The sequence below is a fragment of the Molothrus ater genome, chromosome 24 (genome assembly GCF_012460135.2).
Source record: "Molothrus ater isolate BHLD 08-10-18 breed brown headed cowbird chromosome 24, BPBGC_Mater_1.1, whole genome shotgun sequence".
Classification (NCBI taxonomy): domain Eukaryota; kingdom Metazoa; phylum Chordata; class Aves; order Passeriformes; family Icteridae; genus Molothrus; species Molothrus ater.
The window spans coordinates 6783948-6811929 of record NC_050501.2 but is presented as its reverse complement, the minus strand read 5'-3'; the positions used below and the strand labels follow the sequence as shown (position 1 = coordinate 6811929).

General features: G+C 59.8%; 4 protein-coding genes across 4 annotated transcripts in view; all 4 read right to left on the bottom strand.

Annotated features, from left to right (window-relative positions):
* Positions 1–1395: 1395 nt before the first annotated feature.
* On the bottom strand, positions 1396–2312 carry SFN (stratifin). The gene has a single exon (XM_036397078.1). The coding sequence runs from the start codon at positions 2170–2172 to the stop codon at positions 1432–1434; it is 741 nt and encodes a 246-aa protein (XP_036252971.1). The 5' UTR covers positions 2173–2312; the 3' UTR covers positions 1396–1431.
* Positions 2313–6794: 4482 nt separating this feature from the next.
* ZDHHC18 (zinc finger DHHC-type palmitoyltransferase 18) lies at positions 6795–15743 on the bottom strand. Its single transcript, XM_036397031.1, has 8 exons — positions 15496–15743; positions 13384–13544; positions 11839–11988; positions 11038–11175; positions 10587–10635; positions 10162–10264; positions 8907–9016; positions 6795–8243 (listed from the first exon to the last, which is right to left on the bottom strand). The coding sequence occupies exons 1-8, from the start codon at positions 15741–15743 to the stop codon at positions 8126–8128; spliced, it is 1077 nt and encodes a 358-aa protein (XP_036252924.1). The 3' UTR covers positions 6795–8125.
* Positions 15744–15994: 251 nt separating this feature from the next.
* Positions 15995–21548, bottom strand: PIGV (phosphatidylinositol glycan anchor biosynthesis class V). The gene is made up of 5 exons (XM_036397020.1): positions 21294–21548; positions 20282–20391; positions 18648–18801; positions 16870–18021; positions 15995–16787 (listed from the first exon to the last, which is right to left on the bottom strand). The coding sequence occupies exons 3-5, from the start codon at positions 18732–18734 to the stop codon at positions 16491–16493; spliced, it is 1536 nt and encodes a 511-aa protein (XP_036252913.1). The 5' UTR covers positions 18735–18801; positions 20282–20391; positions 21294–21548; the 3' UTR covers positions 15995–16490.
* Positions 21549–23349: 1801 nt separating this feature from the next.
* Positions 23350–27982, bottom strand: part of ARID1A (AT-rich interaction domain 1A) — a 55431-nt gene continuing 50798 nt past the window's right edge. The window contains 4 exon segments of the mRNA XM_036396990.2: positions 23350–26305; positions 26521–26651; positions 26940–27597; positions 27599–27805. Coding sequence (XP_036252883.2) covers positions 24581–26305; positions 26521–26651; positions 26940–27597; positions 27599–27805 — 2721 coding nt within the window. The 3' untranslated portion in view covers positions 23350–24580.

The following is a 27982-nucleotide window of genomic DNA, read 5'->3' as shown; positions in this document are numbered from 1 at the left end:
TCCACCTCTCCAGGTGTCCCATCCAGGTGAGCAGTGCTGGTTTGTGCAGCCCAGCCTCCCACAGCAGAGCCTATCCCAGGCCAGCCCCTCATTCCCTGGGCACCCCACAATTCCTGTGTGCACTAAGGGGGTCACGTCCCTGCTCGTGCCTCATTCCCCAAAGCTTGGGGGGCCCTGCACTCCTCGGGCTGGGATTTGGCCAGGCATGGCTGGGGACTGGCGAGACCCCCCTGTCCCCCTGCAGCACGTCCTGAGTCAGGCGCCTTTCCTTTCCTGCCAGGGCTCCCCATCAAAGGCAGCTCCTGCCCGGCCCTGCTGGCTCTGTGAGCTCATAGCCCAGGGTGCTGTGACTGTATTTTATTGTAATTATCGTTCATGTCGAAACGCGCCGGTGGGGGAAGGGGGAGGGAGCTGCGCCCTTCCCGTGGCCCCGTGCCAGGGCCAGAAGTGCTGAGCTTTCACCTGTCCCAGCGCGCCAGCACCTCCAGAGGGATGTGGGACCTTGAGGGGGGAGAGTCCCCACCCCGCTGCCAGCCCAGAGCTGTCCCTGTGTCACTGCCCGTGCAGCTTTTGTGGATTTTCCTCCTTGGAATTAGAGGAGCCATGGGGGAGGACCTGGGGACCCTCACAGGGGTGTCAGGGACAGGTTTTGGGGAGCTCTGGCTTTGTATTAATGGGGTTGGGTCAGGGACTTGGGAACTTTGAGCACCTTGTGGAGCAGCCAGGCCTGCGTGGAGCTGCCAAAACCCCCGTCCCAGGGATGCAGGGACTCCTGAGCCCTTCCACGGGCTGCAGCTCAGCCCAAGACCCTGCTGAGGGGCTGGGGGGCACCGAGGGCAGGCAGGGCTGGGGGCACCGAGGGCAGGCAGGGCTGGGGGGCCCGACTGCCCCCACCCTGGGACTGGAAGGGGGCGAGGCAGGCCTGGAGCTGCCCGGACATGTGCGCAGGGAGAGACGAGGCAGACGAGAGCAGAGGTGCAGGAGAAGGTTTATTGGAGCACAGAGGCAACACGAGACCCCCTCCCGGAATGGAGGGGCTGCCCGGACCCCCCCTCGCCCCGGCCCAGCCCCTCACCTCCTCCTGTTGCTGCTCCAGCCCTCTGGGACAGGGGTTTGGAGCTGGCACAAGCCAGACTGGACATCCCCCGCAAAAAAACGTTAAATAGCTGGGGGCTGGCAGCTCTCCGGGACAGAGGCACCCCCTCTCCCTCTTTACCCCCTCCCCAGAGCAGAGGATGGGGGAAAGGGAGGGAAGGGCCCTGCCAAAACCACCCCCACTCCCGGTATCCAGGCTGGGGGGGAGCTGAGACTCCTCCCCACCAAAACCGACCAAAAAAAAAAAAAAAACTTAAAAAAAAAAAAAAAAAAGACAACCAAAAAAAAAAAAACCACGAAGAGATGCCGAAGGGTCTGGAGCGGGGCAGGGGACGCTCAGTTCTTGGGCTCTTCGCCAGCCTCGCCGCCGTCTTCGCCAGCACACTCGGCTGTCCATAGCGTGAGGTTGTCCCTGAGCAGCTGCATGATGAGGGTGCTGTCCTTGTAGGAGTCTTCGCTGAGCGTGTGCAGGTCGCCCATGGCCTCATCGAAGGTGGTCTTGGCCAGGGAGATGGCCTGCTCGGGGGCGTTGGCGATCTCGTAGTGGAACACGGAGAAGTTGAGGGCCAGCCCCAGGCGGATGGGGTTCGTGGGCTGCATCTCCTTTTTGCTGATGTCCATGGCCTCTTGGTAGGCCTCCTGGGCCTTCTCTATCGTCGACAGGCGGTCGTCCCCGCTGGCCACCTCGGCCAGGTATCGGAAGTAGTCGCCCTTCATCTTCAGGTAGAAGACCTTGCTCTCGGTGTCGCTGTCCTTCTTGATGAGATACTTGTCCAGCAAGCCCAGCACGTTGTTGCAGACGGCGTTCAGCTCCTGCTCCACCTTCTCCCGGTACTCGTTCACCACCTGCGCCTTGTCGTCGCCCTCCTCGGTTTTGTGCTCGATGCTGGAGATGACCCTCCAGGCCGAGCGCTGGCAGCCCACCACGTTCTTGTAGGCCACCGAGAGCAGGTTGCGCTCCTCGTTGGACAGCTCGTCGCCGTGCTCCACCACGGCCTTCATGAAGTCGGCCATGTCCTCGTAGCGCTCAGCCTGCTCGGCCAGCTTGGCCTTCTGCACCTGCTGGTTTCTTGCCATGGCTGGGACGCGGGCGTCGGGCGAGCAGCGGGGCCGGGAGCCGTCGGAGCCTCTGCCGAGCGCCGCCGCCGGGATTCGCTTTTGGCTGCGCGTCGGAGCCTCGAGCGAGAGCAGGAGGAGCCAGCCAGGTCCAAGGAGTGTCCTCCTCCTCCTCCTCCTCTGCTTCCTCCCCGCCGAGCGCGGCCTTAAAAGGAAAATCGCGGTGATTCATCGCCCGCGGGCGGCGGGGCTGGGGAGGGGGCGCGGGGGGCGGCCAACGCCCTGCCCTCCCCGTGGGTGCGGCACCCGCGGGTGCCCCGGGGCTCTCCCCAGAGCCAACGCCCGCCCCGGCACCGGGAAACGCCCTTGGAGCTGCTGAGAGCGCTGGGGAGGCGACGGAGCTGCGCTGTCCTTTGGGGGGGACGGGGACACGGGCAGCGAGCGCTGGGCTCGTCCCCAGGCCCGGAGAAATGGGGCACGGGGTGTGGGCGCTCGTGAAAATGGGTCCCACCCCCCGAAAAAGTCATATCACAGTCGTGTTTAATATGGAGATTGCCTCGGCGGTAATTGCGAGGGCTTGACAGGCAGGTATTTATTCCCACAGGTGGGGAAACCGAGGCAGAGGCTCCGCACCTCTCCCAGGCGCCGCGGGAGGGACCGGCCCAAAAAGCGGGGCACAGTCAGCGCTCGCCTTTGAGCCCCTCACGGTGGGACCCCCCAAAAACGCCCCGTGGTGGGAGCAGCGAGGGGAGACCCCCATCCCCAGCAGCTCCAGCCCGGGGCTGCCTTTCCCCCATCCCACCGGGGCCGTTCCGCATCTCTCGGGCTGTAAATGAAGGGGTTCAGCCTCCTCTCTCTGCAGGATTTCGGCTGTTCCGGGCTGGCCGTGGGCCGCGGTGTCCGATAGGGATCTGAGCTGCGCCTTGCGCTGAGTTTCACTCCGAGCCTGTTGCCACACGCCGGGCGCTGCCGCAGCCCCGGCCCCGGCCCGGCCTTATCTCCGTGCGGGAGCGTGCGGGGAGGGCAGGGTGGGGCGGGCGGCTCCGCGCCAAGGCCAAAGGGGGTTGTGATTCTCTCCGGGAGCTCTCGCTGCTTGGCTCCTGCCTGCCGACACCCGGCCGGGATCCCCCCGCGCCTGCTCAGCTCCCGCACCAGCCCTGCTGGGATGGAGGAGGCAGGAGAAACATGAGGATGCTTTTCCCAACCACTTCAAGCCCAGGAAAACACCCCCAGCCTCCACATCACCCCCTCTGCACCCTGGAATTCAGGAAAAAGGGATTCAGGGCCCTTCACTCCTTCCCGGCTGAGCCCCTGACATGTGCTGGGGTTTGGGGTGCCCAGGGCGCCATCGAGGGGCTCCCGTGGCAGCAGCGTGGGGGTGTTCAGCCCCTCCATGGCCCCCACAGCCCCTCCACGGCCCCCACAGCCCCTCCACGGCCCCCACAGCCCCTCCATGGCCCCCACAGCCCCTCCATGGTGAGCTGATCCCAAGGGAACAAGGAACAGGTGAGCAGGAGACCACGGCCTGTCCTCCACCCTCTCTGCCTGGGCAGACCCACAGAGACCCCCCAAAAACTGGGCACAAAACCCACCGCCCTCAGCGGGACTGGGGCCAAAGGATCACCCCAATGTACCCAGCCTGCCCAAACCCACCTCCTTCCCCTGGAAAACCCCAGGCAGGGATCCTTGGGTGGGTTAATCTGAGCTCGCGCTCCTTCGGGCAGCAAGGCCGTAATTTGGGTTTGGGTCTGCAACCCCCAGGCCTGGTGAAGGACTCAGAGCCTGCCCAGGACCATCCTGTCCCCCTGCATTTGGGGAGACCCCGGTGGGACCCCCCCTGCCCAGCAGGGACACGAGTGGGGCAGGGATGGCTCAGCCTGGGGCTGGTGTCTGAGGCAGCCCCTGCCCAAGGGGCTGAGCCGCTGCCCAATTTTGGCTGAGAGGAGGCTCAGGGAGGCTCTGCTCCACCCGTCCCATGGCCAGCAGGGGTGGGTGAAGGGCAGAGCCCAAATCCTGGCCAGGGGGGCTGCACCATCACCCCACAGAGCACCCATGGGTGCCCCAAAGGCCGAAGGGCAACGCCAAAAGGGGCACCCCAAGCCATTCTGTGGTTCTGTGACCACCCCGGGAGGGGGCACCCGGTGAGCCCAGCCCTGGGGCCTGCTGCCCAGGCCGGAGCACGTCCCGGGAGCCCGGGGCAGGCGTGGGCAGCAGGCAGAGGATGCTCGTGGCCGTTCCCAGCGGCACCGGAGCGATGCTCAGAGCCCGTCTGGCCACCCTGCCCGGCCCTGCTGCTCCCCCTGGCTGCGGGGACGCCGCCAGCTCCCAAACATCAGCGGACAGCGCATTTTTCCGAGGGTGCTCACGGTGCCCCGGGTGCTGCGGGCACTGCCCGTGGCTCGTTCCCAGCCTGGAGGAGGGTGCGGGCCCTGGATGGCTGAGAGCGGCCCCAGACTGTGCCACGGCCCCGTTTGGGGAGCTCCTGGCTCCCGTCCCCAGCGCTGATGGCACCGCAGCAGTGCCAGCCCTCGGTGGCTCCCCTCGGCTCTGCTCGGGCCTGCCCAGGCAGGAGCCGCTCCCCTCCACCCGCCGAGCAGAGCCAGACACCAGAGTACACGAAATAGGAGAAACTTTCATTTTGTTACAAAAGTAAAAGGCATAAACAGACAGTGAATCCTACAGGGCTGGGACGGGCCTGGCTGCCCCACTCAGCTCTCAGCCCAGCGAGGCTGCTCAAGGCGCTGGAGCCCCTTCCCCTAAATCCAGAGTCGTGCTGGGATGAGGCTGCAGGAGGAGCTGGGCCCGGGGGCTGCAGGGATGAACTGACCAGGTACGAATTCCCATCGGGAAAGTCCTGTGGCACATGGACACGGCTTGGAGGGGCTGGGAGGGTTTGGTGCCCCCGGTTTGGCTGCAAATGCTCTGGAGAGATCCTGCTCCTTCCAAAACCCCGTTGGGACGCCAGCCACGACATTTCCAGGCAGGGAGGCATCGGCACCGTCAGCGAGCGCCCAGCGGCGGCCCCGGCAGGGGCGGGCTGCGGTCATGCACTGGGGGCTGTATGGCTTTGAGCTCCGCTGCCGCCGCCCCGGGGCACGGAGGGACGGAGGGAGGGAGCGGAGGCACTCCGGTGGTCATGGCTGTGGGCTCGGCTCCCGTGGCTGCCCCACGAGAGGCTCAGGCTGCTGCTGCTGCGGCGCTGGATCCGCCCGGAGCGAGGGAGAGGAGGGGAGGAAGATAAAGAGAGAGTTAGAGCTGGAAATGGAGCTGGGGAGCAGCGGGAGCAGGGCGAGCATCCAGGCGCGCTGGCAGAGGGGCACCAGGCTGGGGCTCAGGGAGGAGGGGGCCCCGCCCTGCCCCGAGGCTCGGGAGCTCATGGGGGGCTGCAGGGAGGGGCAGCTCTCGGCCCACAGGTGACACAACCCATGCCAAGTGCCCTGAAGGAATTTACCTTGGCCACAGGAGGAGGAACAGGTGCTGCAGAGAGGAAAACGGGCAGAGGGGCCAGAGGGGTCACCCAGGCCACAGAACGGGTCAGGGACGGGGGTCCAGACCCGCCCCAGGGGCCAGGGCTCCTCCAAACACCAAACACCAAACCTCGGCTTGGCCGGGGTTCCCTCACACAGCCACGGCAGGCTGGGCTCCAGCCAGCCCCAGGCTGCAGAGCCCTCGGCCACACGTGTCCCAGTGTGTCACACGATGTCCCACAGTGTCACACGATGTCACACAGTGCCCCACAGTATCACACAGTGTCCACAGTGTCACACGATGTCACACAGTGTCACACAGTGCCCCACAGTGTCACACGATGTCACACAGTGTCACACAGTGCCCCAAAATGCCCCACAGTGTCCCACAATGTCCCACGATGTCACAGTGTCCCACAGTGTCCACAGTGTCCCACAGTGCCCCACAGTGTCCCACAATGTCCCACGATGTCACAGTGTCCCACAGTGCCCCACAGTGTCCCCATGCAGACCAGGTGGCTCCAGCCCAGCACAAAGCCAGGAAAAACCAAACCTCTCCTTTTCTAGCAAAGCCTTCCTGTGCCCCCTGACCGCAGAGCCCTGGCACTGTGCCCCCGTGGGGGGATTCTGGTGGGATGGATGGGGCACGGGGATGGCAGCACGGCTGGGGCGATGGGCTCTGAGGCCAGAGCTGTCATGCAGTGCAGATGGGTGGCTGCAGTGGTGAGAGGGAGAAGGAAGCACTTTCTTACCAGCCAACCCTCAGAAATCAGGGCAAACGTCCGAGGAGGGGCAAATCCCGTCAGGCTGTGCAGGAAATGGCAAAGTCCTGGCAGGCATCCTCCTGGGGAAGACACCAGAGGTTATGCACCTCACACTGCCACAGGGCTGGCACAGATGGGGGCACAGATCCCAGCTGGGGACAGGACACTGAGGTGACAACAGCAGGGAGGGGATGAGCCCCTGCCCAGCCTGGAAATGTGGGACAGCAAATTCCCTTCACTGCAGCAGGGTCACAGCAGCGCCAGCTGCTGCTCATCCCTCCCTGCAGGAGCTTCCAGGAGTTCCCAGGCGAGGCCTGAGCCCAACAGAGTGCAGCTGGCACCTGGGAGATGCCAAACACCGGGACACACCTGCCCCCTTCTGTCTTCAAGGAGGAAATAATCATCCAAGCAGTTAACTCTTTCAAAATAAAATTTTATTGAGTAACAAAGGAAACTGGTTTAAATAAAAACAGGAAGGAGTCTGGCCCCTGGTACCCCCTCCTCACTGCTCCTCTGCCATGCCCCTGGCACAGGCACTTGCAGGGTACAAAGCACGACGCTGGTGAGCTCAGGGGGGCTGGGCTGCCCCCCAAAATGTGCTGCCCCTGCCCAAGGGTGAAACTGGTCTGTCTGATCCAAGGAAACCTGACAGGCAGCACGGCACTGTGAGCCTCTGCCCTGGTGCCAGCGTGCACAGCGCTCCCTGCACAGCACAGAAAATGTTCTACGTAGAAAAAAGTCCCACAAATTGTGCAAAAATATCCAGCAGCTTTGAATAACACGATTCAAGTATTGCTACAAGGTTTGTGACTCTGCCTTCAGCCCAGGGACACGGAGCTGGCTGCCTGGGTGCAGAGGGGTGCTCGGGGATGAGCGGCTGGAATGGCTCCCAGGGCCCTGGGGACAGCCCTGGGACACTCTGCTGTTCAGAAACCCAAAGCAAGAGCACACCACGAGCTTATCAGGGACCAGCACCCCCTCACTGCTTCCTTGTGAAACCCCATCTGGGAAGGAATTCAGGAACTCAGGAATTCTCACACTTTTCTGCTGCCCTTTTGTCTCCCACAGACAGGACACAATCCTGGGAAGCTCCAGCTCCCAAACCTGACCCCTGCAGCCTTGTACATCTCCTGAGAGCCACAGAGCACAGAGTGTTTCCTCTTCCCTGCTAGATGAGGGTCCCCTGACTCATGTCCTTGCTGCAAAACGTGTCTGACCAACTGGCAGGGCCAAAGCAGAGCCTCAGCCAGCACAGGAGCAGCAGGCATCACCCAGGACACCCTCACTTGCCTCTAGGGAGCCAGAACAGCCCTTCCAGGGAAACTGGGAGTGTTGATGGAGCTCACAGGGACACCAGGGAGGTGACACCTCCTCCAGCCCAGCCCTGAGTGGGAATCATCTGCCAGTGCCACCTCCAGCCTTGGCCCATCTCATTCCCAGCAGGAATCACAGCAAGGCCCTGGAGCTCTGGGGGCTCCTGGGGACCCCCTGTTCCAGCACGAGTCCAAGGGTCCCACAAGCAGTTGGGCTCTGTCAGGCAACACCCCTGACAGGCCACCTCACAGTGAAACAAATGAACAAAAAGTAATAAATAAATGTAAAAAAAGAAGGCAACGCATGGCTCGAGTCTTTGGCAGCTCTGGGCGCCAGGGCTGTCCCGCCTGAGGCCGGGCATGAGGCAGGGGAAGGAACTGGCTGGAGCAAGGTGCAGGCACAGCAGGCACTGGGCACATCACAGCCCTGCTAGGGAATGCCTCCTACCATGCTGGTGTCAGTTTTGGCTCCAAGGGAAGGGATTTCACTCTTGGGACTGGACGGGGTCCCGAGATCTGGCTGGATAAATCCTCTTCTGTCTATCAAACTGCAAAACAGGAAAGGAAGAGCAGGTCAGGGTACAAAGACTGAACCTGGGAGCTCACAGGGAGGCCACAGGGAAGGCTCCTCTCCCAGGAGCTGCAGAGCACAGCACAGGCAGGATGCTGGAGCACAGGGCTCCTGCCCATCCCATGAGCCACAGACCCCATCCCATGAGCCACAGACCCCATCCCAGCAGCCACAAGGAGCTCTGGGCCACCACAAACCCAAAGGGGAACTGGCCAAAGGGCTTCACAACATGAAACCCCATGAAAAAGGAACAAACTGGAGTAAAATGCTGTAAAATCTCCTGCCCACAACCTCCCAGCCTGGCTCCCTGAATGCAGATTGACCAGCTCTGAATGGCAGCACTGCATTTTGGCACTTCTGAACCCACCACAAAGCCTGGGGACACTGCAGAGAGCAGGGCCTGATACAAATTATAAATCACAAAATATAAACCACGCTTTACTGTGCTGCTGTTAGCACCACAGAGCTGCTTCAGGACTCCAGCCTGGATCCCCCAGGGATCCCCACATCCCAGGACAGAGGTGAGGAGCAGAGCAGGGCCTGACTCTGCCCAGCTGCCCCATTGTGACAAGCTGCAGCTGTCCTGTGCTCTCCCATGGCAGGAGGCAATTCCCAGTGCCTGGAGGCCACGGGCTCTTACCTGGGATAGAAGGGTCCACACAGCACTGCACAGCAGTTTGTGAGGATGCTTTTATGGCTGTAGGGATTGGCAAACTCTGAGCCCCTCTTGTTTGACCAGGAGCCTTTGATCTGAAAGGGATGGACAGAGATTAGGAGGGGAAGGGTGGAGAGCAGACAGTGACACAACAACAGTGGATCCTTGCAGGGGTGGAAGGTTTGTCCCAGAGCACAGGGAGGACACCTGCAGGCACGAGCAGCCACTTCAGCATCCTCTGCTGAAGTGCAGCCCCGCAGCTGCAGAGCTCCCAAGCTGTGCCCTCCCCTGGGCACAGCAATGTCACTGCTGGCACCCATCAGAGCAGGGCTCTGCTCCCTCAGGCTGCACAAACAGCCGGGGGATTCCCAGCCCAGGGGCTCCTCTGTCCCCACCCTGCAGCTGCTCCGAAACTGGCTGTGGCACAGGGGGTGGGCAGCTGCCACAGCTGCCTCGGGCTGCACTGAACCAGCACCAGCACCTCCACCAGCACGTTTCCTCCTCCTGTTCGACTTCCTCTCCCCAGCTGCAGCACGAGGCTGGAGCCACAGTGCTCCCAGTGCTGGGGTACAAACTGTGAGCTTCAGCCACACAGCCCTGAGCAGTTCTGCCACACCTCTGAATGGAAGGTGGAGGAGAAAAGGGAAAAAGCAAAACCAAAAGGGATGCAAACACACTTTCTGCAGTGCTGGAAGCTCCCAGCAAGGATTACAGGTACTTCTGGCCAGAAGGGCGAATTTTGACTCTGAGGATCAGACAGATCCTGCTTTTCCATACAATCTGCCCCACTCAGGGCACTCATTTGGTCCTTAGAGCCTGTGCACACCCCAGATTTGAAGGTAAATCTCATCAGATGTCTGTACATTGTTTGCTAATTAGAGATGAGGAACTGCCAGACACAAAGGGACTGGCCCAGGGTCTCAGAGGAAACCCGTGGTTATATGGGATGCTGAATTCAGATCACCAAGCTCACACCCAAATACTCCCCTGGGCCAGCCTCCCTTTTTTAATCTCACAACTCCTAATTTTAAGCGAGACCACAAACAGACTGGAAAAAAACACACACGTGATGGTTCTAACTCAGCCACCTGAAAGTGCAGCCATGGGCACAGGCTGTGTGCTCTGCACTGGGTTATCACAGGCAGTGAAACACTGCACTGGGGCAGCCAAGAATGCCCTGAAAGCTGCTCAGGATGGGTTGTGGACAGCCTGGCAGCAGGACAGGCATCCAGGTACTTACATCTTCGTTCGTCGTCAGGTTGGAGGCGACTAAGTAAGTGTGAAAACCTGAGAGGCCCAAAATGGACCAGACTGAGAAAAAACAAATCACCAGCTCCAGCACGGTGAAACAGAAGTCAAGGAAGTCTCAAGGAACAAAATCATCCCACAAGGAGAGGCAGAGGACTGTTTGGGGGGGTTTGGGCAAGCTTCCCATTCCCCGAGCTGGTTTGCGGGGATCCACCAAGGCACGGCCTGCTCCAGCTCTTCCCTTTCCACCTAAACCTGCAAACCGGGAAACAACCCACCCTTAGTCCCAGGTAGCCAGGGGACTAAATTACTTTGGGGAAGGGACAGCAGGGTGATGTGCAAAGAGCTCCCGGCCCCTCTCTGTCAGTGATTAGCGGTGCTGGGCACCCCGAGCAGCTTATGCCAGCAGAAGGATATCTCGCAGGGGTTGTCTTCAGAGTGGCCAGGAACCCATCCCTCTGAGAGCCTGCAAAGCAAGAGAGAACAGGAATGGCATCCCAGCAGGCAGCCCTGCCCCTGCAGCCAGAACTCCACCCCTGTGGGCTGTGTGGCCGTGTCTGTCTGCCTGAGGAACACCCGCAGTCTGGGATGCTGCGGGAATGTCAGTGCCCAAACACGGCTTCAGGAGAGCTGGGGCTGGTGGCAAAGTCACCTTCCCTGCCAGGGTAAGAGCAGCTCACCTCACCTGCTGTGGGGGAAGCAAATCCCCTCCCCAGCCCTCCAGGCCCCTGTGCAGCGAGGAAAAGCAGACCCATGGGACCCTTCAGTCCCTCAGCTGGTGCCACCCCACAGACCCTTCCCATGCTGTGTCCCACGGGAGCAGGGAGCAGAGCTGAGCTGGAGTCACAGCCCCCCGGGCAGGACTTACGCAGGGTGAGGTGAGTGACGACGCAGGCGAAGATGAAGGCGGTGAGGAAGGACAGGGACAGGATGAAGGCGTAGAAGTAGCGGTAGTTGCGCTTGCCCACGCAGTTGCCCACCCAGGGGCAGTGGTGATCGAATCTCTCTGGAACAAAGGCTCGAGGTGAGGAGGGCTCCTGCCACCCCACACCCAGCACGGAGCAGACTCTGCTCAGCCCCCCAAAACGAGGAGCTGCAAACCCATCTGCACCCCGAGGGCAGAACCTCTCTGCAGCAGTGCAGAGGCACAAAGTTTCCATGGTGTCTGTACCAGCCTGGCCACACACACTGAGGAGCCTGCAGTAAACCTTGAGTTTGTTTACAGAACCCTCCTCCCAAAACCAGGGAAAACAGAGCCATGGAGTCTTGGATGTGCTGTCCCTTGCCCTGAGACACTGCACTAGTGCTGCTTTCAATTTAAATGCAAAGGAGACAGACCATGCAGTATCCTGTTTCATAATCCTTCAGGAGAAGCAAAAAGCAATGTGTCCAGGAACACAAGTGACAGGATCAGAGACAGGACCAGAGGGAATGGATGGAGCTGTGTCAGGGCAGGGCCAGGCTGGATACTGGGACAAGGTTCTTCCCCAGAGGGTGCTGGGCACGGCCCCGAGGCTGCCAGAGCTCCGGGAATACTTGGACAATGCTCTTAGGGATGCCCAGGGTGGCACTGCTGGGGTGCCTGGGCAGGGCCAGGAGGATCAGTGGTGCCTGTGGGTCCCTCCCAGCTCAGGATACCCCGTTTGTTGCCCAGCTAAGCCCTGCTCACCCACGCAGTTGTCGCAGACGCTGCAGTGCGAGGTGCGCGGCGGACGGAACATCTTGCAGGTGTAGCAGTACTTGAGCTTCACCACGTACTTGTTGATCACCACCTCCATGGTGCGGGCTGGGGGACGGTATGTGGAGCTGCCCATGCTGTCTGCAGGGACAAGGAGGGACACTCACACCCCTGTGCCACCCCCCCAGCCAGGGCAGGGGCTGGCACGTGCTCTCCTGGCTTTAACAGAACACAGGATTTGTTGCAGGGTGGGCAGCCAAGAGCCCCAGTCAGCTCCAGTATTATTTATGGCCTGTCCTTGTTCAGTGGCGATGGTGCTGGGATGCCAAGAGGAAGCAGTGAGTGCCCAGTGCTGTGGAACATCACGTAATTTACAAACAGTGAGTGTGAAGCAGCAGCCCAGGAACACCAGCTCATCTCTGCACGTCCAGCGGGTCACAACAGGCAGCCTGGCTGTGCAGGCACGTGTGGCTCTGCCACAGGAGATCCTGCCACTGCCAGCACACAGCCTGTCACCCCACAGCTGCAGCACTCCCAGCCTGCAGGGACTCGCCTCCATCACTGTGGGGAAGGACTGCAGCAGGTCCCGAGTGCTTCAGTAGATTCCCTGGAATTTGACATGTTTGTGTTCACAGCACAAGAGGATTCCTCCTCCTCCAGGTTTAAACTGAGGATTTTTAGGGGCACTGCAAGTTACATCTCTGTGTGCTGCCACTCCATTATTCCCTGGGGGCTGGAGGCTGTTCCTGTACACAGCAAGAGCTGGAAACCCCTGGTATCATGTTTGCAGTTTTGGGGGTTATTCCTTTTAGTCACTCCCAAAAAAGTACCTTTCCAACTGTGAGGAATTCTTTGAAAATAGTGATGCAACAGTGAGCATGGTAAGAGGATAGTAAGTGGATTATATTAGCAGTAACAGCTGGCACATCAGGCAGCATCTGCAGCCAGATTACTGCTTTAGGCCCTTATAAATAGAAACATGGATCACCACTCTGGGGATATTTAAAAACCATCTTTAAAGTCAGATGTAGAATTACTGCCTTGCATCTGTCTTCAGCAGGACAGATTCAAGCTGTCTCACATCAGCTTTGCTAAAGCATTTGCTCCAACCTGTCACATCAACAAGGTCCTCAGCTCCTGGATGCAAACACCTCCTTGGCTGTCCCCAAACCAGCGTGACAGAGCAGTTTTTAGAAGAGGACAAACATCAGCCTGCTCTAAAGAACACCTTGCAGCACAGCAGGCTCAATGGCAATATCAAAAAGCATTAACTGTCCTTCAACTCTGCTGCCTGGGAAAGCGCTGGGACTGAACAGGAGCAAAAAGCACCTGAGCTGCCCTGCAGATCCTCTCTGAGGCACTGCCTGAGGAGCTTGCTGCACCTCTCATCACGACTGTAAACACTGTCAAGCCTCACAATCTGATACTCTGGATTTTTCTCCCTCCTGGACAAACCCAAAGGAGCCAAGGGGCCTCATCGAGCCTGGAGGGTGCACAGACACACACAGAGCTAAACACAGGGATCAGAGCTCTCACCAATTCGCCTCTCCAGGTCTGCAGCCTCGCTGGGGGTGGCTCTGGGCAGGATTCCTGGGTCCCTGAAGCTCGTCTGGAGCAGGCAGCTGATGACAAAGAAGAAGAGGACGGCGGCGATGATGGGGATGGCCAGGGTCAGGTGACTGGCAAGGAAGGGGCAGCTGTTGAAAGATAAATAAAATGGAATTGTTATCAATCACTGCACAGACCCGCTGTCAGCTGGGACATCACACCACCACCACCTATCACGAGGCAGTGGGCTCAGCAGCCAACCTGGGGCTGGTTTTGCAGAGATGGGGACTGGTGTGATCACACCCCACACCAGGGCAGCTCTGTTACGCACAGGCAGCAGCTGAGGACAGCAGAGGACACAGCCCTGCACACACGGAGCCACTGTCCCCTCCTGCAGAGCACCCAGAGCCAGCACAGGATGGGCTGCCCCAGCCCCGAGGGCTGCAGGCAGTGCTCAGGCTCTGCAGCACTCTGAGAGGATTAAGCAACTTTTGTTTCACCTCCCCAGTTCAGCTGTCCAGAACAAAGCACCCACCAAGCAACAAAACCCCTTCAGTCCAAGCCTGAGCCCCTCAGTCATCCACAGAAAGGTCTGTGAAAGGAGAGATGTGAGCTTGTTGTCAGCCCTTTCCTGAGAGAACCTCCAGAGCCTACTCTGCCCCACTAGGGAACAAAACCCACAGAAATCGTAGAATTCCCAAATGGTTTGGACCTTAAAGATCATCCCATGCCACCCCTGCCATGGGCAGGGACACCTTCCACTGTCCCAGGCTGCTCCAAGCCCCGTCCAGCCTGGCCTCGGGCATTTCCAAGGAAGGGGCAGCCACAGCTGCTCTGGGCACCTGTGCCAGGTTTTCCCACAGAAACCATGAAATGCAGACACAGACAAGATGTATTTGCTGTACAGCCAGCAAACTGGAGCCTGTGCGACAGAGGCATCCTGCTAAAATAACAACTTGGGAGAGCCCCGGGGCATCTTCCAAGCACGAGAGAGTGACTCGGCAAGAAGGGAGGCAGAGCAGATGTCCTGTGTGCTCTGCCCGGAACACAAAGCCCTCACTGTGCTGAGCTGCCCGTCAGCCCCCGACCTGGCACAGAGCTGTCAGGCCACGGATGATGCTGAGAAAGGGGTTTTTCCATCGGGATGCCGTGCCTGCTTCCCGCAGCTGCCTGTCCCTTTCAGCTCATCCGACTTCTCAGAACCTCTAATCCGATCAAGTACTTTCATCTCCCCACCAGCAGGCTCGGGCAGCTCTGCTCCGAGCCTTGCAGGGATAACGCCGTGATGCCAAGGCAGGCGTGGCCCCCCTCCTCCAGGGAAAAGCGGCTCCCATGCATCCCGGGACAGAGACAGGCAGGATACCAGAGCCCTCCTAGGGGTGAGGAACCCGGGGTGCTCCTTCCCCAGCCCCCAGGGCAGCACAGGACACACCGGGATGCTCCTGGCTCTCCCCTCCCTTGGGCTGCAGGAGCAGGGAGCTCCCCTGGACCAGCTTCCAAAGGAAAGGAAAGAGGCAGCTCCCAATTCCCCAGACTCTGCTGCACAACGGGGGCCGAGCTCCAGCGCAGACCCTCCAGGTGGGACCCCGAAGGGTTTCACCATTTAGAAGAGACACTGCTCCTAGACCCCAGTGGTGGACAAAGCCTACGAGCCTCGGGGGTTTCCTTGGTGCAATTTTGGGCCAATTCTCTTCTTGGGAGCAAAAGAGGAGACCTGGGGGCTGTATTTAGAGGCCAGGGGGGCATCCTAGGGGGACGTTAAACCCCTCCCTGGGGCCAGACTGAGCAAACAAGGCGCAGAACGACCCCTGCCCACCACAAACACACCTGGGCACAGGTGATGGGGCAGTGACTGCCCGCACAGGGGGTCTGGGGGCTGTACCGTGGGAAAGGGCAGTGGGCAGCAGGGACAGCGGGGATCCCACGGGGAAGGGGACCCCCAGCCCACCTCCCTCCCAGCACGGGACCAGCGTGGGTGCAGCTAACCCCGGCTGCCCCAGAAGCAGGCCTTAACGGGGGGACAAGCAGCCGCAAGAGGCGGCCCCGAGGCACGGAGCCCGCCCGGCTCCGGGGCGCCGAGCCCGCCGGGCCCAGACTCACTCGAAGGCGAAGAAGAGGCCGCTGGTGGCCAGGATGAGGCCGAGCGTGAGGGCGAAGACGCCGCTGTGCCGCGCCAGCATGAGGCGGCCGCCGCAGTAGAAGCGGTTGCGGCCCGGGAACACCTCCCACTTCCTGCGGGGCCGCCGCGCCGCTCCGGCCCGCGGGGCTGCGGCCGCCGGCCCGCCCGGGCCCTGGCCTGGCGTCGCCGCCGCCCCGGGCGAGATCTGCCGGTACTCGCAGTCCTTCATGGCCCCGCCGCGGCGCCCGGAGCCCCGGCCCGGCCCCGATCCCGGCCCGGCCCCGCCGGTCCCGCCCCGAGCCCCGGCCCGGCCCCGATCCCGGCCCGGCCCCGCCCCGCCGCACAGCGCCCCCTGCCGGCCCCGCCGCCACACCGGGAGCGCAGCGGGCCCGACCCGGCACCGACCCCGGAACCCGTGACCCCGACGCCGACTCCCTCCCCGATCCCGGCCCGGCGGAGCGGGCTGAGCCGCCTCTCCGGTAACTTTCTCACGTTTATTAGGGTGGTGCATGTGCCCCCGCAGCGCCCTCCACCCCCGCCAGGCCCTTGCCCAGCCTGGCTCGGAGCCCGGAACCGGCACCATGGAAAAGGAACCGGAACAGTCTGAGCAGCTCCGGGCAGCTGGACCCTCCCTGCCCTCCTGCCGTGCCCACACCACATCCCAGGGAATCCCCAAATCCATCACAGCATCCCACCACAAATCCGTGCCTGCCACCATCTCCCCCAGGAGATGCAGGAACCCAGGTGCATTCCCCATCCCAGGCAGGTGATGGGAATTTTGCCCGTCAGCAATGCCAGCTGAGCAGGGCAGGATGCTGCCGCATCACACCACGGAGAGCATCCCGCCTGGGACATGGTAACGGAGGAGTAACACCTTTGTATCAGCATCACCACAGCCACCTCAGGCTTTCAGAGCAGCTGAGTTTCAGTTCTGAGCAGTTCCTGCCCCACTGCTGGCCTGTGCCAGCACAGCCTGCTACGTCCATGGGAGGAAGTTGCAGTGCAGGACCAGCCCCAGCAGCCAGTAGCCCAGGAAGAACCCCAGGATGCTCTTGCTGAGGGGGGTAATTGATCGCCAGTTCAGCAGCAGCCTCACAACAGGGTTGTCCGAGGTCCCTTTCCCACGGGAACTGTGGGATTTACCCAGAGGAGGCTTCCCAGAAGCTGGATTATCAGTCCCCGTGCTCCAGAGTAAAGGTTCGTGTTCCAAAAGCAGGTGAGCTGAGAACCAGTATAGGATGGGAGAGGAGGAGCCAAGGAACCGGGTCAGCACCTGGAGAGGAAGGGCAGAGGAGAAATCACCCAAACTGCTGTGCTGTCACTGCCCCGGCCCCACAAGGAATCCCCTGTCCTACCTGCACGTGCATGCAGAAGAACCCGAACGCCAGCAGGGCCGTGCTGTGGACCACGTACACGAAGGCAGCAGGGCCACAGAATCCATCTCTTGCCTTTCCACTGTCTTCACTCTTGCTCCTCTCTAGACCAAGAGTCAGGCAGTGCCGGGGGTTTGCGCTGACGTAGGTCCAGGCAGCCCACGAGCACAGAAGGGTGACAGGCAGAGCAAGCAGGAAATTTGGGATCTGCCTGAGCTCAAAGTACCTTAGAAAGCCCACGTTCCAGTAAGCGTCCTGGATATAGGAATAGGCCAGAGGGAAGCGCTGGGAGCACCAGGGGGGTTTATCCACACCCACGCCTGCCACACGATAGCCCTTGTCCCGCGCCAGCTGCAGCAGTGGCTCGGGGATGCTCTGGGCCAGGGCTGTGCCAGGCTGGCAGAACCTCATGTAGGCGTAGTACTGAAACAAGGCAAAAGGCAGGAAAATCCCAGCGCACGCCAGGGCCGCCGAAGCCACCAGGCTGAGGGCCTGCTTCCACAGCACGGGCAGCTCCCTCGGGGAGGCCGCGGTGCCCTGCAGCCGCAGCACGAAGCGCTTGATGTGCGAGTAGAGCACGAAGCCAGCGTTGACCAGCCCGTTGGCGCGGGCTCCAGCAGCCAGGGCGAAGAGCAGCCCGCTGAGCCGCTCGCGCCCCTTCTCCAGCTGCCACATGGCGCCGAAGGCCAGCGCGGCGAAGGCGCTCTCCGAGTAGGCCGCGGCCATGAAGACGCCGGCCGGGCTGACGGAGAAGAGCAGCGCGGCCAGGAAGGCCTGGCCGGGCCTCCGCAGCACGGCCCGGCCCAGCGCCAGCAGCGCGGCGGCCGCCAGCACCGCCAGCAGCGCGTTCAGCAGCGCGGCCGCCAGCAGCAGCCGGCCCCGGGGCTGCAGCGGCACCGGGCACGGCAGCAGCGCCGCCAGCAGCCGCAGCCCCAGCGGGAAGAGCGGCAGGAAGGCGCAGTTGTGCTCCAGCAGGTAGCCGCGCTCCGCGATGAACAGGAAATGCTCGGCGTCCCAGCGGCCCAGCCCACCCAGCAGCCGCTCCAGCAGCGCGTCCCACAGGCCCCCGGGGCCCGACCGCGGCGGGGAGAAGGCGTCGGCAGCGTGGTCCGGGATCAGCACGTTAAACACGGCCTGAAAAACAAGGGGGTTGTGGGGCTGGAGGCTGGCAGAGAGGGCTGCAGGCTGGCAGAGATGCTCCGGTACCCAGAGCACCGGGCAGGAGAGCTCCCGGCGCTCCAACAGCCGAGGCCGGAGCCCAAGATGCCCACGAGGTTGAGAAGAGGTGCCCACACAACCCTTTGGGGTGTTTACATCTGAGCAGAATAACGCTCTGGGATCCAGCACGAATGCCCGCAGAAGTGGGCAGGGAAAGCTGCTCATGGTTATAACTGGGCTCTGTGCTGCCTGTCTCAACCAAGCTCTCCCATGCTCAGAGCAGGATGTCTCTGGAAATAAGACTTGGGAGGAATGTACAGGAGGAGATCACTGTTCCTTTTCTGTGCACAAACACACTTTGAGCCAAACCAGCCTCTTGCAGCAGCAGCATGAAAACACAGCAAGTCACAAGGAAATTAATGCAATTTTAGTTAACAGCAACATGTAAGTAAAACCCCTGGCTGCAGACAATCTGTTGGCTCTCCAGAGAGGATGATTTCCCCACTGTGCAGAAGCAGCTCATGGATCTCTGGGGTCCAGCAGGGAGGAGCCTGGGAGCAGCAAACCCCAGCAGAGCCTCCCTGGCTGGAGGATGGACTTGCCTGCAGCAGCAGCGCCAGGGCCCGGCAGCGCAGGGCGAACCACACCACCTCCCGGAGCTGGGGGTCTGCCCTGCTCCACAGCTCCATCCCACAGCCAGGAACTGCCTCAGGAGCTCACCGGTGCCAGGGGAATCCTCCTTCCAGTTTGGGAAACCTGGGTTGGTGAATGCAGAGGACAAAGAAAGGGATTTCTGTGAATTTTGCGCCTTTATTTACCGTCAGGCACTTGAAAGGTGCAAGTCTCTGTGAACAAGAAAATTGCTTATGGAAGAGATCAGGGATCTGGGAGATGATGCAGAGACCTCTTTGATATTGTTCCTACTAAAAAAAATCCCTGACTTGTTAGGCTTGGCCAAGACACTGAGAGAGAGAGGCTATGGCATGTTCTCTGAGCCCGGGCTGGGGTAAATCCCTGGAGCAGCCAGGCTGCTCAGCTGCCTCAGCAGGAGCTCCAGCAGCTGGAGCCAAGCATCCTCACACACATCCAGTGCCAGTGAATGGGATCTAAGCCTCTTTTTCTTGGAATGGAGACAGAATTCCCGTGGACTCTGAGCGTAACCCCCATGTGAGCAGTTGCTGAGTGGGGCTGCCAGGAGCTCCCTCCTCTCTCCTGCTCCCTGTCTGCCCCTGCGAAGCCAGGAATGGATTTACTCAGCTGGCTCCACGGCAGCAGCTCTGCCAGAGCAGGGTGGAACTCAGGCACTCAGCTTCCCCCAGCACAGGCAGCACTGGCAGCACACAAACTCTGTGCCACCACCTGCAATTCTCCGGTATTTTGGCAAAGCTCCTGGTTCTGCCAGGCACACTGCACATTCTGAATCCACCTGTCCACCTCCTCCCTGCAAACCTCCCCTGAGGGATTTCAGCCTCTCTGTGGAGCCTCCCCAGTTCAGTGCCTACAAGTCCTGGGTGCTGTGGTGGCCCAGCTCTGATCCCCTGGCCCCGAGCCACGGGAGGCAGGCAGGATCTGCTGTGCAGCTCTTTAAGATAAAGCATTTCTTCCGTTGGTTCCCCGGCCACCAACTGCTTTTCAGTTAGAGAAACACATAGCCCACAGCTCTCGCTGGGTGCCATGACAGCACATCCTGTCCTTCTGTCTGCTCCAGCACTCTGCAACACACAGGGATCCCCAAATCCATCGCTCCACAAGCTAAAATCACTGACATTTCCCTAGTGCCATCGTGGAGAAAAAACTCTGCCAGGCTGAAACTGCACGAGAGGGCAGAGAGCAAATCACCAGCAAGGCAAAAACCAAGATCCAGACCAGCTCACTGACAGTTCCAATCCCCAACCACAGGGTTATGCTTCCTATTTAACCACAAATAAAAGTTTTGGGGTTGCTCTTATCCCCCTTGTGCTCCCCAGCACTCACAAAGCAACTGGTGCAAGGCACATTCTCCTGCATCACGAAGCTGTGACGTTATTTTAAGTGAGGGGACACTTCAACCCAGCTGTAAACCCTTTTAAAGCACATTCACAGCTGCAAATCCTATTAAAGCACAGCAGCAAAAATTGTCCCAGCACTTTAAATATAGTTTTTTGCAAAAAGCTGAGAAAAAGCCTCGCCTGAATGTGCCAAGAGAGCTCAAAGCAAACAGCTTTAAAAAGCCTGTTCCTGTCACGACGCAGCACACCTTGTGACAGAGCAAAGCCTTCAAAAGAGCTGCAGCCCACAAGGCCCGTTTGGATCCAGAACGCAGCGTCGGGAATGGCTCTGCCCCAAAAATCCTGCGGGAAACAGCACCTGCACGAACACAAAAAGGAGAGGGAGAAGGGCGTTAAAAATACTCCAGCAGAAAAACGTGCAAAGTCTGAATTAAAGATGTTTTTCGCTCTGGGTTCTGCGCTTCCCTTGGCTCTCAGCTGTGAATCGCAGTTTGGAAGCGGCGCTGAGAGAGGGATGCGGGCAGGGACGGGGCAGAGCCGGTGCAGGAGGACGGGACGGGAGCGGCGGGTCCGTGCAGCCGCAGTGCGGGGCAGGGACCAGCCGGGGGCAGCAGCCGCTCGCCACAGCGGCATCGCCCCGGCACGGTCCGGGATGCTGCTCCAGCCTCCATCCCAGCACGGTCCGGGCACCCGGCACCCGGCGCCTCCCATCCCAGCACGGTCCGGGCACCCGGCACCTCCCCAGCCTGCCATGAGACTCGATAGACACTCCAGACACGTTCTAGAACCCTTTCTAACCAGGACGCCAAGGGAACGCGGCAGGATTTTGGAAATGCTGTTTGCCTGTTGCTGTTTCTGCGGGCCTGGCGCTCTCGGCCATCCCTCCTGCCCGCTCCGGCTGCGGCTCCAGCCCGGCACAGGGCCGGGACAGCTCCTGCCGTGCCCAGCCCATGCCGGGACTGCCCGGGGCCGGTTCCGCCGCTGTTCTCCGGCAGCCGGACCCGCTGGGCTCAGGGCTCTGCTGTCCCCGCGCAGCAGGGCCGGCGGGGGCTGCTCCGGGTCAGGGACAGCTCCCGTTAAACTGAGGAGCGGCCGGACACGGGAGAGGGCACGGACCGACCGGCCCCGGGCACACAGGGGCTGTCCCGGGCCGCCTCCGGCCCCGCCGGTGCCGCTCCTGCCGCCGCCGAGGCCGCACGGCGCTGCCCGGGACACGAACCCCGCCCGGCCCCGCGCCTGACCCGGCCCCTCCGGCCTCACCGTGCAGCTCCTGCCGGTCCTGGGACCGGGCCGAGGGCGGCGGGGACAGCCCGGCTCCGGTCCCGGCTCAGATCCCGATCCCGGTGCTAGTCCCGGTGCTAGTCCCGGCTCAGATATCCCGATCCCGGCTTAGGTATCCCGCTGCCGGTTCAGATCCCCATCCTAGATCCCGGTCCCGGCTCAGGTCCCGGTCCCGGTTCCGGTTCCGCAGCGCCCCCTTGCGGAGGGACAAAGGGAGCAGTGCCCGCCCCCCCATCGCCGCGGCGCGCGCGCGGCTCCCTGGCACCGCCCACTGCCCCCTGCGCGCGCAGCTTCCGGCCACGCCCCTTCCGGCGGCGCGCGCGTGTGGGGAAGGGGCGGACGGCGCCATCTTTGTTGAGGGCGGGCGAGGGAGCCGGGCCGGAACCGGGACTGGGAGCCGGGACCGGGAACCGAGACAGGCTCAGGGCTGTGTCCCACCAGCAGCAGCACAAGGACCGGCAGGGCGGACCCGCGGGAGCCGCGCCCTGTGGGGGTGTCGGGAGGGCACGGGGGGACAGCCCTCGCTGCCAGCCCCGGCGGGCGGGGCGGCCAGAGTGCCAATCCCTCACGCTCTGCACCCGAATCTTTCCACTCCTAGGGCAGTTCGTTAAACGCCTCTCTGTCGTTCCCCGTTTCTGCCAGCAAAGGGAAAAACTTGAGTTCAGCCAGAGCCCTCAGTAAAGCCCTCAGGGTCCGGGCCGACCCGGATCCACCCGGAGGTGAAGGAGAAACCATTAAGGAGACTCCCTGAGCGCTTTCACTGGGCATCAGCCTTGGAAGAACTCACCTTTTCTTTGCTGGCAAAAAAATGGGGAACGGCAGAGTGACTGGGGTCTAAAGGTATTCCTGGGATGGAAGGATTTGGGTACAGATCCGGCCCAAAGCATCAAGGGTTTGAGCTGCAGGCAGCTGTGGCTCCCCCAGTGCCACACTGTTCTCATTTTACTCATTTCTCACCTCTGCTCTTCATTTCACTGATTGAGAAGTGCACAGGGGCTGTGGCAGTGCACACACAAGTGGTGGGGAGCAGAATTCCTCCCCTCGGATGAGCTGGGTGCAGAATTCTGGTAAAATGGGCCTTGAGGAGCACTCCTGCCTCTCCTCCCTCCCAGCCGTGATTAAATCCAAACAAAGCTGCTGCTGTTACCTGCCTCCAGGTCACTGATGGCTCCTTTCTGTCCAGGAAAAGCAGCAGAAGTTCCACGTGCTTTCATCAGGTTCAACACAGCTCCTGGAACACACAATGCCCTGGAGTCCAGCAGAATCCTGGCTCCCTGAAGCCAAGGAAGCCCAGCACTGTTCCTGCCTTCTGAGCAATCCATCTGAAGGACTCTCCTGCCAGGACGAGCTCCCACCATTCCTGCTGACAGACAAGACTTTTCAGGAAAAAAACTCTTTGATTTTGGCACAGTTGCTCCCAGGAATCTGAAGTCTGAGGAATGAAGGCTCTGGGAACTGAGAGCTCCTGAGGAGAGGACTGGGAAGATAAAACAAGGGGAATTTCTGAACAAAAATGACGTTTGCCTTCAAAAAAAGCTGTTTTTTTCTTTAATGAGCAGTTCTAGCTACCCTACTTGCAGCATCCACTGAGGACAGAGCCTCGGGCTAAATGCAATACCTGCTTCCACAGCCCTGAAACTGCAGCTCCTCGTCCAGAGAGCCTGAGCTTGGCTGCTTGCTGCAGGAAAGCCTGGGAGCTCTGTCTGCTGGAAAGCCCCGGCTCGGGAGGAAATCAAGAGTCTGTGCCACAATCACAAGAAAATGTGAAAAATGCGAAGGGAAGGAAAATTTTCCATTTCACAGAGCTGTGAGGGACTTGCCTCCCTTCCCAGCAAGGCCCTTCCCTCCCTGGCAGCCACAGCTTCACCTCACGCTGCAAATCCCAAGGCTGGGCAGCTCCTAAGGAAAAATTCCAGCAGGGAAAGCAAAGTCAGAGCAGGCAGCATCAGAGCTCCTGAGCAGGGCAGGCCTCGGGCATCACCAGCACTGAGCTGCCCTCCCTGTCCTGCCAATAAAAAAAACCCTTACAAACATCTTACCAAGATTTAATGTACATTTATTCTTAACACGTGGAACATATAGTATAAAGATTTCATACTGAATAAATGATATTCATTAAGCCAAAAAAGGAAAAAAGGGAGGAATTTACATCAAGTTTTTAGCTACATCGTCTGAAATACAAATATGCAGAATTCATCACTGAAAAATCTCAATTGTGTTTCTTCATCAGGAACTTCAACTGAACCTAGAACTTTTTCACACCTCGATTAGAAAGAAAACAAAAACAGGAAAAAAATAAACTATAAGTTGATTGGCTGCTGAGACAGCAATGACTTTATACACAGAGACCTGTACAGCATCCTCCAGGGAGGGATGTCTGGCAAGAGATTAAATAATTGTGTCTCGCTTTTGCAGGTCATCAACTCGTTAACTCGTCATACTATAAAGGGTGGGAGGGGACAAAACTGCAGGAGTCTCAGGGTATGTGCAATGTACAACGTCATATATATATACACACGTGGCAGCGCTGGGCTGCAGCTAAAGGTTAAAACCAGTTCTAAGAGGTGATCTCAGGGTTATTCATACAATCAAGGAGGAAGAGAGAAAGAGGTCAGGGTGTTGTAGGTTCACACATTATACTTTGGGGGAAAAGCCTTTTTTTCTCCTCAACATTAACTAAAAACATTTTTAAAAACTACAGCTTGCTGCTGATCCAGCGTTTTTTTCTTTTTTTTTTTATCCATGTGAGACATTATTACAGTATGTTTACAGTTTAAGGTGTACAGTACATGGAGTTCTACACGCTACTGCACAGGCCTCCCTTGGACAAGGTCTGTTCACAACTGGTAACTTCTTGGTTCCTGCAAGATTGTGAATGTACAACGATAAACCACACAGAGTTCAGCAGTCACTTTTTGTCCTTCAGAGTTTACCATTAAAAACAGTTATGAAAGTGGTGCCTGTCAATGGGATAACACAGCAAGTCGTCTTTCCCCAAACTCACTGTAAACGACAGTAACTTTGGTTAAAATAAAAAAAGTCTTCTATGTAGACAGAACTTTGTCTCCTTTAATAAGGGATTGGGGACAAATCTGAGGGGCAGGGAAGGGGGAGAGGGGCCGGGGAGATCCTTCCCCGAGGGAGAAGCAGGACAGCGCAGGGCAGACAGTGGATTCTGAGGTGGTTTTGCATAAATAAAGGGCAACAGTCAGTTTCTAAGTTCTCCACTCACGCACACGCACACGGGGGCTCGGATCCCACAGCTGTCATGACTGGCCAATTAAAAACAGTACATCACAAATAACTTGTGAAACCAAAGAGTTCATCAAAGGCGACACGGAGATGTCCAAGAGCCGCGACTCGTACAAGGTGAACTCCGAGTGGTTCTCGTCCACCTTGGCCAGGGCCAGCAGCGCGCGGGCGGCGCGGCGCATCATGTCCACGCTGGTGGCCTCGAAGGGCGGGCTCTGCATGTGCATCAGCCCCGCCTGGCTCTGCTGGAACTGCGTGGCGGCCAGGCTGTCCTCCAGGAAGCCCAGCAGGTTGCCAATGCTGCCCTTCTGCACCGCGATGGCTCTGGCGGCCAGGCTGTCCCCCTGGGCCAGGTTGGCCAGCAGCACCACGGCCATCTCCCGGCACACCGGGTTCTTTCTGTCACTGAGGAACCGCACCATGGTGCTGTACAGCTTCTCCAGGCGGCTGAACGGCGGCGTGGCCAGGATCAGATCCACGTTGTTGTCCTGGATGCTGAGTTTGCTGAGTGTTTCCAAAACCAGTCTCTGAGGGGAGAGGACAGCGTTGGGTCCCAGTGTCGGAAAGGGATCCTGGGCCTCTGCTGAGGGACACACTGCCCAGTGGAGGAGTCCATCCAGGATAGGCAAACAGATGCTTTCTGGGTAAGGGGAGAGGTCCAGCTGCCCAGAAATGTTGGCCAACGTGACCAGTGTGTTTTCACGCAGCATCTCCAAACAGTCCCACCACCACTCCACCTTGTTGCAGCTCACCCCTTGGTCCTGCTCCTCCTCCTTCTCGTAGGTCAGGGGGGCCTGTTTGCGTTCTGGATGCTTGTGGTGTAGGAGGATCAGTTTCCCTAGAATCAGCAGCAGCCCAGGGTGTTTGGACATTTCAAAGTCATTGCCTGGCACAAACGATAAACTCCTGATGATGTTGGAGACGCAGATGCAGCGCTTGGCCAGAGAGTCCTGCCAGTCCAGGAGGGTGCAGAGCGGCGTCTCATCCTTACTGTGGGGTTCATCCTCCAGGATTTTTATATTTCTGTGGCTCTGAGCTGGACTGATGACAAAAGGAAACTTGCTGCTCTCCTTGGCCGTTTCCGAAGCTTTGCCCTCTTCCTCCTCGCCTGCCAGGGAGCCCGGGCGTGCCGAGAGCATGTCGTCCATGGTGGCAGTTATCCTCTTCTCCGAGGAGCTGTCGGGCGCGGGAGCCTCCCCTTCCCTGGGGCTCGGGTTGCTCTCGGCTGCTGAACGTTTCCTCAAGGCAGAGGAGCAGGAAGCTCGTTTGTGAGGCAAGGGCAGCTCGGTCTTGCTCTCGAAGTGTGTCTGGATGTGCTCGGTGGTGTCCCCGCCGCCGATGCGCCAGTGCAGGAGCCCGCTGTCGAACTCCTGCACCCGGCCCAGCTTGTCCGAGTAATCCACCACAAAGGGGTCGTTCTTCTGCACCACCTTCACTGGAAGCTTGTCAAATTTACTCACTAGCTTCTCCTCGCTGCTCTCTAGAGGTACTTTGTCCTTGCTTGAAAACGCAGCCTCCTCCTCTTCCTCATCCTCCTCTTCCTCCTCACAGTTCAGGCTCCGTGGCTCGTCGTCCTCCTCCCCTTCTTCAGGGGAGGAAGCTGAAGATTTGCAGAACCTTTCTGGATCTAATAGTGTTCTTTGCCCTGGGTCTCCTACCTCGTATTCCTTCAGGATGCCAAAGATCTCGATCAGGCAGCGCCGGAAATATTCCACCAAGAGTTCCAGCAAGCCTGGCAGCTACAGGGGGGGACAAAAACAGGAGGGGAGGAAGGAACAGCGATCAGAAAACAACTCTCAGGGAAGGCCTTTGCACATACACAGATCAATCAGGCCAGGGAGTGACCACGCTCCAGGTACAGAGGCTGCAGGAGCTGCTCATTGACACCTGGCTGACAGAAACCCCTGCAGCATCAGCACTTCAAAGACCTGTCCCAGAGAGCATCTGCACCCACCTGGCTGAGGTTGAAGGTCATTATGCTGTTGTCATCATAGAGCAGGATGTTTATGGTATCTAAGGCCCACGTACTTTCAGCCAGCAGCCCCGACTTCAGAGACATCATCACTCTCCAGGCTTCAGGAGTTCCTGTAACATAAACACATGACACTTCCAGCTCCTGGAGTTTCAAAACAAAAAGGAGACACTTGATACTGATTTGGACCTGTGAAGAGCACAGCCTGGTTAAGATGAGGTACAGGCTGTGTCTACCACCAACCTGCCTGCAGGCAATGCCACAATAAGGGCTTGGGACACAATTAACATGCAAAAATGCCTTTTTTTTTTCAAAGCCAGCAAAACCCCTCTGTACCGAAGGGCCAAGGCAGCACCAATCCCTCAGGAGGCTCCAGCAGAAAGGCAGCAGTTTCCTCTTACCGATATCTTTTGCCGTCAGCCGCCTCCTCTGCTTCAGCACGGGTTGCGTGGCCTCCACGGAGCCGGGTGGGAAGGTGATGTCCCGTCGGATCATGGGGGGCTGCACGGCTGCTGGTGTGATGTGCGAGGCAGGCACGGGCGGCCCTGCCTTCTGCATCTTCATCCCCGAGTGCAGGAACGGGGATTTACTGGGAGAAGTGCGGTTCTCCAGAGGTCTGGGCAGAGGTGCTGGGCTGGATACCTGAGGAATGTGATTCTGCATGCTGGGGGGGGTCTGGTAGTTGGACTGGGGGGGCCTGGTCATGGGGGGCACGGGGGCGGAGGGGCCGTAGGGAGGTTGCCTGTTCCCGTGGGAAGGCCATGGTCCCTCGTGGTTGACCCTCTGGTCTGAATGCAGGATTTCATCCGTTCGAGCGACCCCGTGGTAGGCGGGGCCCTGCGGCGCCGCGCCCGAGCTCTGCCGGTTGGGGTAACTGCCGTAGCCCAGCTCGTTCCTGCCCTGCCACAGGGCCCCTTGCTGGGGACCCTCGGGGGCCGGCTGGATGGGGCCCCCCATCATCTGGGGGGGGATGTTCTGCTGGGCGCCGGAGCCGGGGGCGGCCGAGACGCGGTCCCTGCCGAACTGGAAGGGGAACTGGCTCTGGCCGGGGCGGCGCTCAGGCCGGGTACGTGCTGCCGTACTGGTTGTACAGGTCCTGCTGCGGCGAGGGCTGCGCCGGCGGCTGCTGGCTGGGCTGCTGCGGCTGCGCCGGGGGCAGCTGCTGCTGCGGCTGGCCCTGCCCCGAGCTGTAGGGAACGTTGTAGAGCTCGCCCTCGTGCCGCTTGGCGGGGAGGCCGTAGCTGCCGTCCATCGGCCGCTTGTAGTTCTGCAGGAACACAAAGGCACAGACGAGGCCGGGTGAGTGGGAATTTGGGATGGTTTCTCTGGAAGGGTGTTAAGCATTGGAGGGGGCTGCGCAGGGAGGTGGTGGAATCGCCATCCCTGGAGCTCTCCAAGAAATGCCTGAATGTGGCTCTCAGTGCTCTGCCCTGGGTGACGTGGT